At 44.2% G+C, this 16,171-nt stretch overlaps 1 protein-coding gene across 5 annotated transcripts in view; it reads left to right on the top strand.

The window, feature by feature from the left end:
* The window catches only part of LOC120907331 (mushroom body large-type Kenyon cell-specific protein 1-like), a 112,817-nt gene that overhangs the window by 17,099 nt on the left and 79,547 nt on the right, over positions 1-16,171 (top strand). For 4 of the 5 annotated variants that reach the window (XR_005740513.1, XM_040319061.1, XM_040319064.1 and 1 more), the window contains exons 2-3: positions 8,465-8,534; positions 9,853-10,565. Coding sequence is in view for 4 of the 5 variants with exons in the window: in XM_040319061.1 (XP_040174995.1) it covers positions 10,472-10,565 (94 nt within the window). In the remaining variant the exon portion in view is untranslated. The remainder of the gene's footprint in view (positions 1-8,464; positions 8,535-9,852; positions 10,566-16,171) is intronic. The other variant, XM_040319062.1, reaches the window with a different exon arrangement.

Below are 16,171 nucleotides of genomic sequence, written 5' to 3' on the forward strand. Positions count from 1 at the left end.
ACCGTCTTATGCTGGGGCTCGGGACTTGGGAATCGATTTTGCCTGTTCCCCACTTTCGACCACGATCTCTTGTGTTAAACGTAAAGGGGTGCAGCAAGAGACAGGCTAAATAGTTTAATCGTTGGTTGTCTTACGATCGCGCCACCATCGATGTGTACAGGGTAGAAGAATGGAGAAAACTGGTCTTAACCGAATCAGATTGAATCTATCAATTGTAAGCTTTGTTGTTACTCGTGCCATGGCGACTGTACGTTGGTTGTGTGCTCGTATATTGTCTCTTATTTGTATGTATCTTTTGCTTACTTCTGGTGCTGTTGAGCAAACTATTAAGCATTTTTTTTAAAACATCCGTTGGATTCGTTGAAGCTGAAGAAGGTCGTAATCGGTTTTCCAAAAGCTGATTATTGTACGATAATAGTAGCATAGGACTAGAAATAATGAAAAAAATCAAAAGAGAGAAAGGGAGAGAAAGATAAAGAGAGAGATAGAGAAAGATAGAGAGAGAGAGAAAAAGAGAGAGGCAGAGGGAGGGAAAGAGAGAGAGAGAGAGAGAGAGAGAGAGAAAGATAGAGAGAGAGAAAAAAAGAGAGAGGCAGAGAGAGTGAAAGAGAGAGAGAGAGAGAGAGAGAGAGAATACAAACGAATTGCGTAAATCTACCACATTTTAACAAGCAGCTGCTGCTACACAGGCGATTGTACATAATTTGATCGATATACAATCAATCCATTACTAGATAGCACATTTGTATTTACCATCTGAGCTCCAACCCCTTCGCGCTCTTTCAGTTGATTGTTGAAACCTTTCAATGTGTGCCAATATATTTTTTCTTCGTCTTTCTTTAGTGTCGATCGTGTCTCCAAACACACTTATCGATGGGGACAAGCCTACAGTCAATACAGAGTTACATTTTCCATTCCATATCGTTGAACGATTTCGGGAAAACAGACACAGATGCTACTAAATAAAAAATACATCATACTACGAATTGTAAGTAAGTATAGTACAACGACGGGTTTCGAGCAAAAACTAAATTTTGGGTAGATGGAGCCATCGTTAAGAAAGCAACAGTTACGGGAATATTGAAATAGTAAAATCAATTAAACTATTTCAATATTCCCGTAACTGTTGCTATCTTAACTATGGCTCCATCTACCCAAAATTTAGTTTTTGCTCGAAACCTGTCGTTGTACTTACTTACAATTCATAGTATGAATGCACTCACAAAAAGCATCAGTGGGGGGACAACCTGTTCTCTGTTCCAAGCCGTAGGCATAATAGTAGAAATGTATCCACGCGGCGAGCTAGCGGGTTAGTGTGCAGCGGTGGTCTATCGAGCGTTGGAACAACATCGCGATCCATAAGGTGACCAATAAATTAGCATACACTTGTCCCGCTGGTAGGTTGTGTGCGGCGAGCGTGTGCGGGAAGGCAGATCGCGCCTTGTGATTGTGCACGAATTATGTGCAGTGTAACGATTCGTTGTGGACGAAGGCAGAAGAAGTTAGATCCGCAAGGGGCGCGAAGCGACCTTCATAAAATTCGATCGTGAGAAATCCCACCGGCCTGTAATAGTGTTGAGCTAATAGGTTGTGTTTATATCTAACAAGTACACATGCATATCCCCTCAGCAAAGCGAAAAAGCATGTTTCTTTGTATATGAGTGTTTGCAGGGCACAATAAAATGTATTTACTATGAGTGGACACCGTTATTGGGACAGTGTTATCCCAAAGCAGTACAAGTATACTTAACTGTACATTAGGATTTGAGAGCTTAAACTTATATGATATAAATTCTTCTCATGATATAGGTGCTTTCAGATTTTATAGCAACGCATATGCAATAATATTTTAAGCAGACATGTTTAATTATGACCTTCTCTTGTTTATCGACAAAGACTTTCTTTGCATAAAGGAAACTAAGCTTTCCTCCATGTTATTGGAATGCTTCATCTCACCAAAAATCGTTTTTCTAATTGTTGACTACACGTGTTTCAACGAAGATAATACTTGATATCGTTATTGGGCACAATCAACTCTACCAGCATTAATGACAGGATGTTGTTAGCTCATGTAAATGAAATCAATAATACCGCTACAAGTATCGATGATAATCACAGCGATGGAAGATGGCCGGTGCCGGTCTTGGTAGGCAAAAGCATCAACATCAGCTCGAATGAATGCAATGAACCAAAGAAAAAAAAACAAAAACAGAATCACGTATAGAGACAAAAGCGAAACAACCCACTTCTTTCACCTGTCCATTCTTCGGCGATCGGCCGTACTCCATGGGGTCTATCCAAACAGGAACTTCTCCCGTTATTGAACCATCATTAAGAATTACGGTTAGATTTCTTAAAAGTGGATGAAACACAAAATGCGTACAAGAACTCGTCGGACGGGGAACGATGAAGATGGATCCTCGTTACGCCATTCATTGAGGTTAGTTTGCCTTCACCTTTCCTTTCTAGCTGGTCTTTTCTCCTGCAAAGAGTCTACTCCAGGTGCTCTCAGTAATCATTCAACAGTACCAGACAACAGCTAGCGTGCAGGCGAACCATGCCTACTTCCACACATTGCAAATGGCTATCTAGCTTCTCCTTTTCTTGGTTGTGATTTTTTTTCTCTCTCGTCGTAAGAACAAATCGTGAAGGACGCTTGGATTCGGAAATATGCAATCCGAAGCAACACACCCAATACCTTCGGAGCGTGCTGGAATGGTGCGCGTGTTGCCAACACAGTTGCCACTTAATTTCAAACCAATTTCAATTATCTCCATACGCACTACACTCAACGGTATGCTTGAATTGTGCGTGTTTCCCTTCCATACGCGATGTTGGGGGAGTTTCATACCCATTGATTCATTCCGTCTACCGGCGAATGAACGGATTTAGTTTTCCCTCTAACTCGGTAGCGTTGTCAAAGCTATAGTGTAAAAGTCTTTAAACATGAAGAGAACTGCTGCTGGTACTTCTGATGTTGATGATGATGATGATGATGATGGGGCGGTAGACCGTGGTCAGTATCTATGATTAGAGTTTTTGTACGGAGAAAACTCGTAGTTAGGGTACCTTGTGTTCTCTGCGATGTGCTTCTCTTAACTCGTCATTCTTATTATCGACCTCCGGTGGGCATTGGAGCAGAATGCTAGGATCTTTTTTTTTGTAATGTATCACGAACGATACTATAATTTAAACAGGAAACGCAGGAACACGCAATTTTGCTATGAAAAGTGTCTCAACATGGTGAGAACCATTTTAAGAATTTTGTTTAGTTTAGTAATAAGGACAAACGCAGGCTTAATGTGTTATTGGTTGCCCATTTTAAATAACTTTGGTCACGTTTTTTCTTTAGGAAAGGTAATGATAGAAAAACAGCATTATTGATATTTATTATTTTTAATTGGAATATTTGGTTAAGAAGTAATTGTAATTACAATCTGAATTTGTTTCGTTATTTTTAAGATTACATAGCAATACTGCCTTTTTCGACTGTTCCTCCTAAATGAAAAAAAAAAAAAGATTACTCAGCGTATATTAAAACTATCTCTACACGGGTCGTCATCGAAAGCGTCTGGTTTGTCACCTCTGTGCCACGAGCACACATTTTCTCAACATTGTTTGTTAGTAATTATAACTGTAATATAATTATTTGATTAAAATAAAATTATGAATGCATGCTGTGGCGAATACAAATACAACGCATACAAATATATCTAATATATTTAACTTTTATGTTTACTATTCGATAGAGTGTACGACCAGGCGTTAGTTTGTTCGATTATGCGCAATATCTTGTGATTGTAAAGAGATGAATGAAAGATTTTCACTTTGTTTATGGTAAAACATCCAGTTTTAATGACACATGGCAGCATTACCGTGTAGTATTACTTCGGCATTATTTAATGTTCAATCGCAATCCACACGTGTTTGTGATTTGAAAACTAATCACAATGTTTAAAACCAAAAACTACACAAGCAACTCAGAAACAATATGTTTTTCTGCTTCTCTTATAAATGTTGAAGTGGTAAGAAAAGCCTTTTTTTATTCCAACGTAAATGTTTTCTAACAGAAAGCGAGCCACACATGCACCGTGTGATAGGTGGCACAGTAACAAAACACAAGAAAATATTCCCTCAATTGCCCGTTCCGGAGAAGCGACACGTGCCGCAATCACGGAGCGTCATTTCCTTCTGATATGTCCATATCCATGTCCAGCCCGGGTTCGGCACTGTTTCGAGCCGACCTGCCAACCTGGTGAGGTGGCAAAAACACCTGTTTTCTCACAAACTGCACACGCCGGCCCGATCGCCCGATAAACCGATTGCCCGAGACGTGTTCCGTGACTAAAACCGTAAACATCGCCCCCCAGCCCGGACAGCAATGGTTGGTGGCTAGTCCACCGACGCAAAGCGCCAGCACCGCAACATGCGCCACCGTCGGGCGCGCGTTGGTTTTGTACCGCGTGAACATCCACACGGATTGGTATGTGACCGAGATAAGCTTCTTGCCGTTTACCAGAACGTTGCTTGGTGCCCAACGTGGCAAACACCTGTTGCCTCTAGTCCGGCGGCGAAGGTACCCGAGCAATCGTTCTTTAGCGAGACAACGACGATCTGTCCCAAGGTACAATTGCTTCGGCTTTTGTTTGTTAGACTGATGGACGGATTTTAGGAGTGCAACAAAGCATAAGTTTGTCTTTTCTACTCGCATGGCTTTGAACACGTGTGGTTTTCTAAAAAAAATGCTTTGTGTGCATGTGTACGTTGTTTGCAAGCTTGAAGTGAACGAGCTCGCTTGACGCCGTTGTTGGATCTACACGTGCGGCCTTGGTTCATAAGGTATAGAATATAATGTATCAGTTCTATATTTCCTTGTAATTCTTTGTTAATGTATATACTGCGCATATCTGCTTTGATTAATACTTCATTTTTCGATATGAAATTGTAATACTAACAAGAAGATACTAACAGTACTTGTTACTTTCACATAAGGCAAATACAAATTTCATCACATAATGCTGCCCATCTCGAGCTACCTTTCACCAGTTTCAATTAAATCAACGAATCCCACCAGTACTTAACACCGTACTGATTTATCAAATTCCAGCAAACACCATCCATCGTAACGTTCCATTTCCAGCTGGAAGGTCGTTAAAATAGGCATGATTGATCCCAGAGTGGCTGTTCTAATTATGCTTTTATTTCAGAGTATGAGCAGTTAAGCTAATGAAAATCACTTATTGCAATCCGAAATGTTACCTTGTGCTCCCCAGGCGAACGTACGCCTCGAGCCAAATGAATCGCGTATGAATAAATTTTGATTGATCACTTAACTATTAACCCTCGCCCACACCTTGTACTATTAGTTGCAATTCGAAAAAAAACAACCTCACCCACACACAACAACCAATCGTATCTATCGTCAGCTGACAGTAGCGAACGAGCAACCTATTTGACAGGCTGCGACCTATTCCTACAGCCGGTCGATTATTGGATTAGACTGGAAGTACCGAAAGTAATCGAGCAACGTACGATTGCGTTGGAGAGCCGGTTGCTAGTGGCTGTTTCCCGTTCCGGCTTCAGTTTCGTGCCAATTTTGGACCCGGTGGCAGGGAGACCAATTAAAGATATCCACGTGAAACGGACCAAACTGTTCCCTAGCAGCGATGCACGCCGCCCGTACCAACATTTGCACTGGGAGAATGTAGAGTTATGCGATCTGGCAAACGACGATGCCCCGCCATCCCAATGCTAGATTGCTAATTATGCAATCTGTTGCCCGTTGTACTGCCTTACCTGCAGGTGCCGGGACTTCAGCTATCGTAGTCCCGCGCCGGAGAATGGGTTAGTGTAAGCGTCCATGCTAGCTAACCTCTCATCAATTCATTCATTTTCGGAAGGTGCCGGTTCCCCATTTTGGTGCCAGGGTTAGAGGAAATCCCTTTTCGATTTTCGTGTTTTCCTTCCGTTCCATTACGAGCCATAAGTTGGGATCCATTCGCGTACCCAACTGCACCTAGGTACAGCAGGTAGCACCATTTATCCAGCACACTGCACGCTGGCATGCCATTGGAATTGCAGCTGCAAGGGATAGCGAATGTTCCAACCGTACGATACGATACGCCATACGAACCATACGAACGAATGATCCACGCTTACTGAAGCTATTCCAAAAAATGGTTCCCAATCCAGCCACCTCGCCGGTGCTGGCAGGGATGCATTTATAGCAGAGTGCGCAACAGGAGCGCCCAATACATACCCAGCCCAGGCTAGAGCAATCGTTATGCACGCGAGATGCAAGTCAACTTCATCGGCACCATTTGGTCAATGTAGACCGAAAATTAATACGAATTTAAAAGCTGTCCCTGCTGTGCACTGCCTGTGTGTTGCCGAGAGGAGTGTGTTGTCTACGGATCGAAAATCTTTCTCCTTGCGGAGGTGTGGGGGATCAATGCGGTCGGGTGTAGAGTATCGTACTTTGCGTTCCTCTCAGTGCTTTTGGTATGCACATTGCTGAACTTTAACTATGCTTCATCCCCAGCTAGGGAGTCAGATTGGACCGTGGGGAATTGTTGAACGAGAAAGAGAGGAATGGGTTTATCGTGCAAACCAACACTCCATAAAACCGGTCTCAAATCGTTTAACTTTTCGTCTACCAAACAAAACCGAATTACGGCGAATAAGGTAGTAGGCAAAAAGGGGAAAACGGAAGGGAAGGAAATTGTTTGGAGAAGCGGTTTGGTGACGTGTAAATTTTTGGCATTTTAACGTGAGGACTTCTCCTTCTCCTACCGCGCTTCAGTTTCGCTTTCTATTGCACCGAAACACGTGAGTTGAAAGTACTGGTTTTAACAGATACAACGGGCCTTTTCAGTCCGGATTACACCCGTCCTACGCTGATGACAAAACGGACGAAGCGTTGGGGGTTAACTGAAGCGCTTTATTTGCTCTGTTCGGTTAGAAACGTTAGTCCTAAATAAATCTATTCCAGTCGTTATACTCATCTATGGCTAATTATGGTCTAATTCTTATAATTGGATTCGAAATATAGTCGAACTTTTCAACGAAATGAGCACTGCATGGAAACATATGAAACAAGCAGCGAGAATAAACATAAACGACAAAGTTGTGTACAGTATCTGCCTGGATAAATACTCGAATAACCAGGCGTACGATTTTGCAACGTTTGTTCAGTTCACTTTGACACCTTGTGCACAGGTGAACATGAGCAGCATTACCTCCCGAACCCGAATGGTTGTTCCGATGGCGTTTTTGAAAACTGTTGCTCCAACACCGCTGGGAACGGTGAGGGGTCGAGTGGCTGCACTTCAGTTAGGCAACGGAAGTTTGCTTCCGCCCGTTGGCTAGGGCATCGAGTTTTTCCTCCATGCAAAAAGCCAATCTTTCGTGTGTATGTGTGTGTGTGCAAGGTTATTGGAAGGAAGCTTTTCTGCTCATGGATGATGTGGGTCGAGGCTTATTTGAAAACCTGTTGAATGTTTAACCAACACCGGCCAACACCGGTCGTATTGGGCCACAGTTTTGGAGCAAGCATGGTATGATTATTTAATAGCAGCTTGTTGCTACGTTCGGTTGTCATTCAAAGTTGGGAGGATAAACTATTGCTAGTAAAGTGTCCAGATGTTAAATTTGCTATTACATTAGATAGTTAGGGAAATATTAGGAAAAATAAATGTAGTGTGAATTTCTAACCTCCGTGTCGAGATAAGTCTTTTTATCTGATACATAAATAAATATTATCAATACACGAAACATTGAAAATACGGTTCAATGTCATTATATATTATTAATTAGGAAGTGAATAAAAACAATCAATGTTATTTCAATCATTTTACTCGTAACAACAAAAAAAAAAACGAGTCTGTAAATCATACTGTTTGACTTAAAGCTTAGCTCAAATTCTGCGTAGTGCTACTTAGTATAAAACATTAAAAACCCACTTTACGTTAAATGACCCGCTTTTATAACTAAATTACAAACACACTTTTCTATATTAATTACGTAACTGTCAATTCGTCGGAATTTAATATTTAAACTCTTAATATTTAAATCAACACACCAATAAAATAATCAATTAGATGCTGAATTAAATAGTTACTTAGTTTATTGAATAGGTAACTTAATCATCTTGATAGCATACAATCAAAACCATCCATTGAATGTTTTTTGACGATAGTTAGCTGACAATTGAAATAAAAAACATGCGATAGGATGGAGAACCCTGTCTTCGAGTTCTATTGTATTAGAAACAATTTGGATTTCTTTGTATAGAAAAAATATCCCAATTGATAGTCACAAATTCCATCGGTAGTGGTCAATCGAAGTCCTAGCAGTGAGTTTGGATTGTATTTTCTTTCATTAACAAACAAATATAGACTCAATTGAATGAAATAGTGAATGTGTCACGTTTTTATTATTTTAATAGATAAACATTTTATTTCAGACATCATTGCGCTGCCATGACATTAAGCTGACAGTATCGTTTGGATATACAACAATTCATTTAAAACAAGGTAAGTACAGTAGATACACATGTATGCATGCATAACTGAAACAACTGAGTAACGCCATACTTGCTTATTTGCTAGTAAAACAATAAAACCATCCAAACGCCGTTTCCTTTATAGTTTCCCCGGTTTCAATGCCGCGCTGTACAAAAATCGAACCAATTCGACTGAAGGGTTATACTAGGCAACGACAAAGAAGCAAAAAGGAAGGAAAGGAAAAAAATTAGAGGCAAAAAAGGCAATGCAAGTGTGATAGTAACTAATGCCAGAACGCGGAGGCGACTTGCTGTCGCCCCGCAAACAAAAAAAAAGTATTTCTCCTCCCATGTGCCATGCACTGTGCAGTGGTAGTAGTATCTGTCTCCATTATAGCAGGCGCAGCGTTTTTTTATTATTATTATTTCGTTCCTTGTATGTACTCGTGCACAGACACACCGTAGATACCGTCGTCCCCGTCCGGGCTAAGTAACTGCAGCTATTGCACTGTTTAGTGGTGGGTGCGGTGCCGGTGCGAAGGTGGCCAAGGATTTGCTGTGTGCTGGTGTGTATACGGAGTGTGCTTTTTTCGCTGCTTTCTATTTTCGTTATTTCCACCCCATCCCAATGATGCATTTTTCGTCCAGCAAACAGTATGGGTGCGTATGTGTATGTGTGCGTGCTTGTGTATTCGTGACTGGCGCGCGTGTACATGAGCGGAAGTGGCTCTCGTTCTTGTGCCGCACTTTTTTTGTGCTCACTCTTTTTTGAGCGATTTCTTTTCATTTCCGGACTTCCAATTCCCTGGCCAAGTTGCTAAGGAGTTGGGTATATGTGCCGTTTTTTTCGTTTTAGTGGATTTTTTTTGGTCGTGCTATACAAGTTAATGCTGTATATTTCGTTTATTTTCCACCTTCCGGTTCATTTTTCTGGCTACATCCTCCGTTACGAGGGCGCTTATGTTTGTCTTTTCTGTGTGCAGTACTTTCTCGAGGATTTTAAATGTATATATTTTTTTCCCACCGTACCATTTCCGTTCGTATTCGAGCAATAGTTGCAGCAGTGTGCAGCTCGTATCAGGCAAGTATTTGGCGTGTTCCGGACTTCTTGCTTTGCATCTCGCTTGCCGATGCGTTTCGGTGTGTCACTCCATTTCTTTCCATCCCTTGGGCCATTTCATCGCGATGGGGCAGAGTGAAATGACTGGGGGAAGGGGGGATAGTTACGTTTTCGAAATCCCGACCACTTGTTGTTCTGGTTTTCTTCTAAAATATATCTCCATTATCTTATTTTCTTATTTTGGGTTGTATGATTTTTGTTTTCCTTTTTCCCGCCGCTCTACTTTCAGGCCACGCTACTATTCCGTCTCTAGCGCCAGTCTGCATCAGTAGTTGTAGACAATACACCGTGTGTGCGTGTGAGTTTTGTGTACGTGTGTGTGTACGTTTAGTGGATAAAGAGAAGCTCTGAGTTGGCTGCGTTTGTGCATTCCAATTTCGGTGCGGAATCACTGTAACGTGCAAACGACGTGTTGCGGGTGTGAGATAGAACTTCCTTTAACGGTGTGTGCGAGATAAAACAGGAAAGCGTCGATAACGAAACATTAAAACGAAACACAACGCGTATAGTGCGGTATAGTCCAGAACATTGCAACAGGTGTGGTGGCTTAGGCGTTGCACGGGAAGTGCAATTTTTGTTTTTAAACCCTGCTGGCAAATTGTTGTTGCGTTCGAGATTGCTCGAGCTACTTCGGAACCATCAGTGATTGCCACCCAGCAAGCGAGTGTGTCCGCGAGTTTGAGTGTATGTGTGTGTATATGTGTAAGGGATAATGTAATGCAAAGATTTTCCTACACAACAAATTGCAGAGCCGGGACCACCTGTGGCTTCGTGGAATCGTGTCCTCCGTTTCACCGTGTGCTCCGCAAGAAGCTCCAGCTCCAACGCACATCCTGCGTCCCGATACGATGGCAGACTGCTCGTACGCCCGCTGTGTCCAGGAGCGGCGCTACATAAGACGCGAGCTGGCCAAGTGGACGAAAAATATGGTACACATAGTCGGTAAGTGTATATTTATTTCTTATTACTTTCTGCATCAAACCCATGTATTGCCGCAAGTCGTACCGAGAGCAAAGAGTTTGATTCTTGCGTCCTGCAGGACGGTGCAGGAAAGCTACAAAATAAAATCGATTCACAAATTTTGTCATTTGCACCTGCTGGTGGAAGTTTATCGCGGAAATTTATACATTGCTCTGGCCTACGCCTTTTGTTGCCATGTCGAAACAAAGAGCTATCGTTTTTTATCGCTTTGTTTTTGTGTGTAAACCATATCTTGCAGTGGTTCTGTGCGCGACCTCATTGCCAGACACACCTCGACAAAACGCGAACAAGCAAGCAGTTCCTTTTCCAAGATACTTAATGGTAGTAGTAGTAGTAGTAGTAGTAGTAGTAATACTGGTGGTAGTAGTGCATTCGCACGTTGAACGCGCGCAACAAGTGAAAATTTCCTATATTTTTGAGCTGCCTGCTGACGGGTTTTCTTTTTTATCCGCTTCTTCCTTTCGTTTCTTTTCGCTGGGACGATGTGGGTTGCGGCTGATGAAGGTGGTGAGGGTCACGGAAAGTGTGCATCCTTCCCTCGCCGGCTCTGGCACGAGTAGCAGGCGGACGATGGGAGCACTTGTTGTTAGTGGCACGTACCAGTTCGCTGCTTTTTTATTTTTATTCGTTAACGTTTCTCACTTTCCCAATCTGCTCCACGGACGCACATCCTTGCCTGACCGTCGTGCGCTGCACTAGTGTACATGTTTGTTCGGCCTGGTGTTTGTGCGCGAAAGAGAAAAAAGCTCGAAATGTTACGGGGTGGTGCCGAAGTGCACTCCGGCGATGGCATGCACACAGAAAGAAAGTCGTTGTATATAGAACTCACCGTCTCGACGGTGGTTGCTATGCACGGGAGCTAGGGGACGCGGGCGGAGTTGGAGTGGCGCGGCGCTGCGCCACCCCGGTGCAGGAAATATAATCAGGTTTTGCGCTTGTGTGTCAGTCGTTTCCGCTTTTCGTTAGTTCCGTTCGCCCTGCCTCGTCCAACGCTGTGCCATTTACTGTGCGAGTGCTTTTGGTGTGGCCTTCCTTGGGCTTCCTGTGCAAACACGAAAATATCAACTCCTGGGGCACTCTTGGCACCTTCCGCACCGACCGCTCGGGACCGACCTCGCATCCTCGAGATGCAAGGGACTAATTCGAATGCTTCCCCGTCCCCTCCAATTGCTTTTCCATACTAAAGCAAGGGGTGAAAACGATCAATTTTTGTTGTATAACGCGGCCTGCATCAACCAGCGCCCGATATGTCTTGTCCTAAACCCCTTTCCATTCGAGCGATCAGGGACATTCGACGGTGTGGGAACGGTGAACATGTCCTGTGGAGCTCCCTGGATAACGACAAAAGCTTCCCACAAAAGCTTGCTGTCTCGCTCTGCTCGAGGAAGGCAATAAAAAAGCTCCGTCTTGAGAAAATATTTTCGACGGAGTACTCGGATGCACTTTTCTTCTATCGTCTTTCTGTCGCCTTGCTCCTGCGTCGGTCTGACCGAAACCGTTCCGAGCCAACATCACCCAATTGCCCTTCCCAACGTCTCGAGTTGCGGGGGCTTGAAGATGTGGATCGAACGGGAAACTTCTCTAAAGCTACCCGTCCAAAAACACAGCAGGAAGGAGCGGAAATGTCACTTGCTGGTGAACTGCACTCTCCACCGTGTCTTTAGTTTCGATTCCCGTACCTCAGGGCGATCTTATCCCGCGTTCGACGCTAGTAGTCCAAATTTCGTCCCCTTCCGGTATCTGCCATTTCCTCCAGGCACCGCTTACCTCCATCGACTGTGGACTGGCTTTCTTTCCATCTTGCGCGTTCTTATCGCTTTCGCCAATGAAGTTGAACCGCTCCCTGTGCGAATGCACCCTACCACGAAATGGGATAAAACACGTGACTGTGTGTTAGAGCAGTGTGTGCCAGACGAGCAGACAGGGAATGTGGCAACCGTTTCCGATGCTGGTGGTAGTAGTGTGCTGCATACACACAACGCTCAGCATGGAACAGGCAACAGGTTTCCGTTGCAAGTAGGACCGAAAACAGCGACAAACGTCGACGCCATCCCAAACCGGCAGTGGATTGCGGATGGCAGGGTGTGAGGGTGAAAAGTTTTCTTTCCAGCACAAAATCGCACTATCAAATGGTGCGACGCCGTCGGTGCATTGTTGCCAGTAGGTCCTTGCGCGTTTGTGGAATGTTTGTCGGTTTCGGTCGGCGATGGCGACGGAGCAGAAACAGATGGCACGGTGCATGGTCTTTTCACACAAATAAATCAATGAGGGATTTTCAATATTGAACCGATTGATGGATAGAACCGTCTCGCCCAAAATTGGTGGCAGCAACGTAATGGTGGGTAATGCGTTATTCATTCAATGCAATCGATATCGCCTTCATCGAAAATAGCGAGTAACAAGTTGCACGGTGTAGAGGGTGTAGTGTATAATCTTACACTTTGTTTTGCAACACATATGGAATGGATGATATGCGATTTTGAGTAAGTGCTGAATTTTGCATTTGAATTGGTTTGCAAGTTTTCATGATGTAAGGACTTGTTTCGTTTTCCTTATAGTTTTTTTAAATCCCAACCTACATTTTAAAAGTGATTATAATTTTGTAGAAATACTCATTGCAATGCACATTAAAGGTTTCAGAAAATGGTAACATTAAATAAAAAGTTTGCAAGGATTTCCTAGATTTTGAAGTTGGAAGAATAACAATTTCTTTAAGCCCATTTCGTCTAGTGACTTGCGTCTGCTAGCAGAAAAAAGCGTTCTTCTCTGCTCAAAACATCACTGTTTTCTATCGTAATCCCCTCTCCCGTCGTTTCGTTTCACTGTCTCTTTCAGAAGTTCAAATTCAACTTCAAACACTATTAATTGGCAGCATACGTGCGACTCCGTCATGCATTCATCTCGTAACCCTCGAGAAGCAACTGGTGGTTGCTCTCCGAACGGCTCCTGCTTAACGTACTCACCTTCCCATTATTTGCACTGTGGATCCGGCTTCCCACTATGCACTGGAAGTGTAGACCCGGCAATGTACAAAATCACTTAATAACTTAATCCTTTTAACCGACGAATCTGACGAGCGGCCAAAAACATTTGCCCAAACAACCGAAAACATGTGCCGGACGGACAGTACCAGTCTACACGCTGGTACGCTCAGCCCGGCAATCACGGTACGGCAAACGAACGTGGTCTGCACCGGCACCGGCAGGACACACACTACCGTACCAAAACGATACAGAATTCTTGTCGTTTGGGCGTAGGCCGAAAGTTAAATGGCACCCAAATCTGCAACGATCAACTTTTTGTGGGGTGAACTTTTGAAATTGATAGAGATAACCGGTCGTCTGCATTGGTCGTTCGGCTGACATGGTTCATGTGTGGGAATTTTGTGTGCTGCTGGTGTACCGTTCTCATTTGAAAGTGAGTATTTGAGGCAAGCGATAAGGATACAACATCCTTCAGCGCAGCTAAACGGCCGAAAAGGAGTGCAATCGTACGGATTGCCTCTCAAGAGGACAGCCGCTGACCAGAGTCTTGTACGTGTGCTCGGTTTTTCGGGAAAGTGGGCACTTTTTGTATCCAATCGTCGTTGCAATCGTTGTCGTGCAAGGCGAATGGTATCCCTCGCAAGCACAACGATAGAAACAAGTGGTCCCTGTCCAGCTGCACGTCAGACGTTGGCAGCATTGGGCACGATGCAACAACAAAGCCAGTCAACCGGTCGTCGCTGTAGCTTGCTATGGTTTTTTTTGTGCCAACGAAACCGTAACCATAAACCAACAGAATTGACCATTTTCGGGGTAAATCTGTTCACCCATACTCCATCGTTGCCTTGCCGCAGTTGCACGGAAGCGTTTGAAAAAGGACTCCAATGAAAGCAACCTCAAATACAAGCTTCAATAGCATCAGCCTGTTGCGCCTTGGTGCAACCAAATGCTGAGGTAAATAGAGAGAGAGAGAGAGAGAAATGCATGGAGAGTTTTCTGTTTCGATGCAGCTGGCCAGACAATTGGTTTCAGTCTCGGCGCGTACGGGCAAAACGGAAGCCAATTTTCCCATCACCACCCGCCCTGATAGCAGTGGCAGCTTTTGGTTCGCTCCTGTTTTCTGTGTCTTATTTTAGGCGGTTGGCAGTTGGACAGTCGCTTTCCTTTCATGAGAAAAATCCCACAAAATTTAAGGCGGAAACAAGCTGGCAGACTGTTGCATACGACCAGTTGTGGCTGTCGGATTCGTTTCCTGTGATTCGTTCGGGTGCTTGCCTTTCATGGGTTGCTGTGGGAAACGGTTGAACGTTGAATGTGGCAGAGCACAACTTCAGAGCTGTGTCCGTGAGGCGCTGAAGTACCTGTTAGCTTGGGCTGTTTGGGAAAATGTTTTTTTGGCCTAGTTTGTTTTCATATCGGCCGTTCATATCGTTTTGTAGGCGCTCATCTAATACAATTATCTACAGTTTTGTTTTGTTTCGAGCTTAAACTCTATGAACCGTTTCCATACCTCTTACGATTGAAAGGATTCCGACAGGGAAGTGGTACTTCAGGTGAGTTAAATTTCCCTTTCTCTACCAGTGTACTGTTTCCACCAGGCGTCTCCATTATCCTCTGAAACTCTCCACAGGGGTTCAATAAAGAGTGGCAGAAACTAGATACATCATGACTTTTCATTACAAATAGGTTCCCCAAAAAACTGTGTTAAAACTGCAAATGATTTGCTTTCCATCCCACACCCCGTGAAAGCTGCTGTTTCGCGAAATTTAAACCAAATAACAAGTTTCACACGCCAGACGGTTGACTTCCCGGAAGGCGGCATTATTTCTGGCGGTTTGTCTTTGCTCTTCGCTTGCTGCCATATGATGCGGTGGAATAGTGGCCCATCGAACGGCACACGAGGCTTCCGTGTCGCGCAACGGATATTGTTTGTTTACGCTTCGACCAAGCGTACATTCGCCAAAAGCTCGCGACCTGGCACGGAACACGATGGGAAGACAATTTCATCCCCGCCTCCGGTAGCCTTCGGTCGCGGTGCACTTAGAGAGGCCACTCGCCTCTATCCGTGCAATTCCGTGCACTAAGCGCGTCAAGAGTACTCGAATGGTGGTTTGGCGTTTTTCGATGGTGTATAATGCCGTGACGCCGCCGTTATGACCATCGAGCTCACGTTGGCAGCATGCCAGGCACCCGTTGGCGATGGCAAGCCGACGCTAGCTTCGCTGGCGGAAACACTTGTTGATGGTCTAGCCCAACCGTCAGCCGTGCAGTCTGTCCCGGTCGCATATCTTGCACTGGGGCACTGGTACTGGGGCAAGCGAGCGGAAGCGGCCTACTCAAACCGAACCCTTTCAAAACGGCTTGTAGAAATTGTCCCGGCAGGAGAGCGAATAGCGAGCACGGGATGCATACTGGCGCAAGAGATAGTGTCGTACTGGCCGGATGAATGGAATGTTGGCAAAAGTTTATGTCTTTTTGTCGGTGCTGTTGTGGGTGTTGCTGTTGTTGCGGTTGTTGTTGTTGTTTTTATTGTTTTTGTTCTTACCTCTGCCGCAGCTTCCGGTCTGGGCGGCCCACAATATT

The sequence above is a fragment of the Anopheles arabiensis genome, chromosome 2 (genome assembly GCF_016920715.1).
Source record: "Anopheles arabiensis isolate DONGOLA chromosome 2, AaraD3, whole genome shotgun sequence".
Lineage (NCBI taxonomy): Eukaryota > Metazoa > Arthropoda > Insecta > Diptera > Culicidae > Anopheles > Anopheles arabiensis.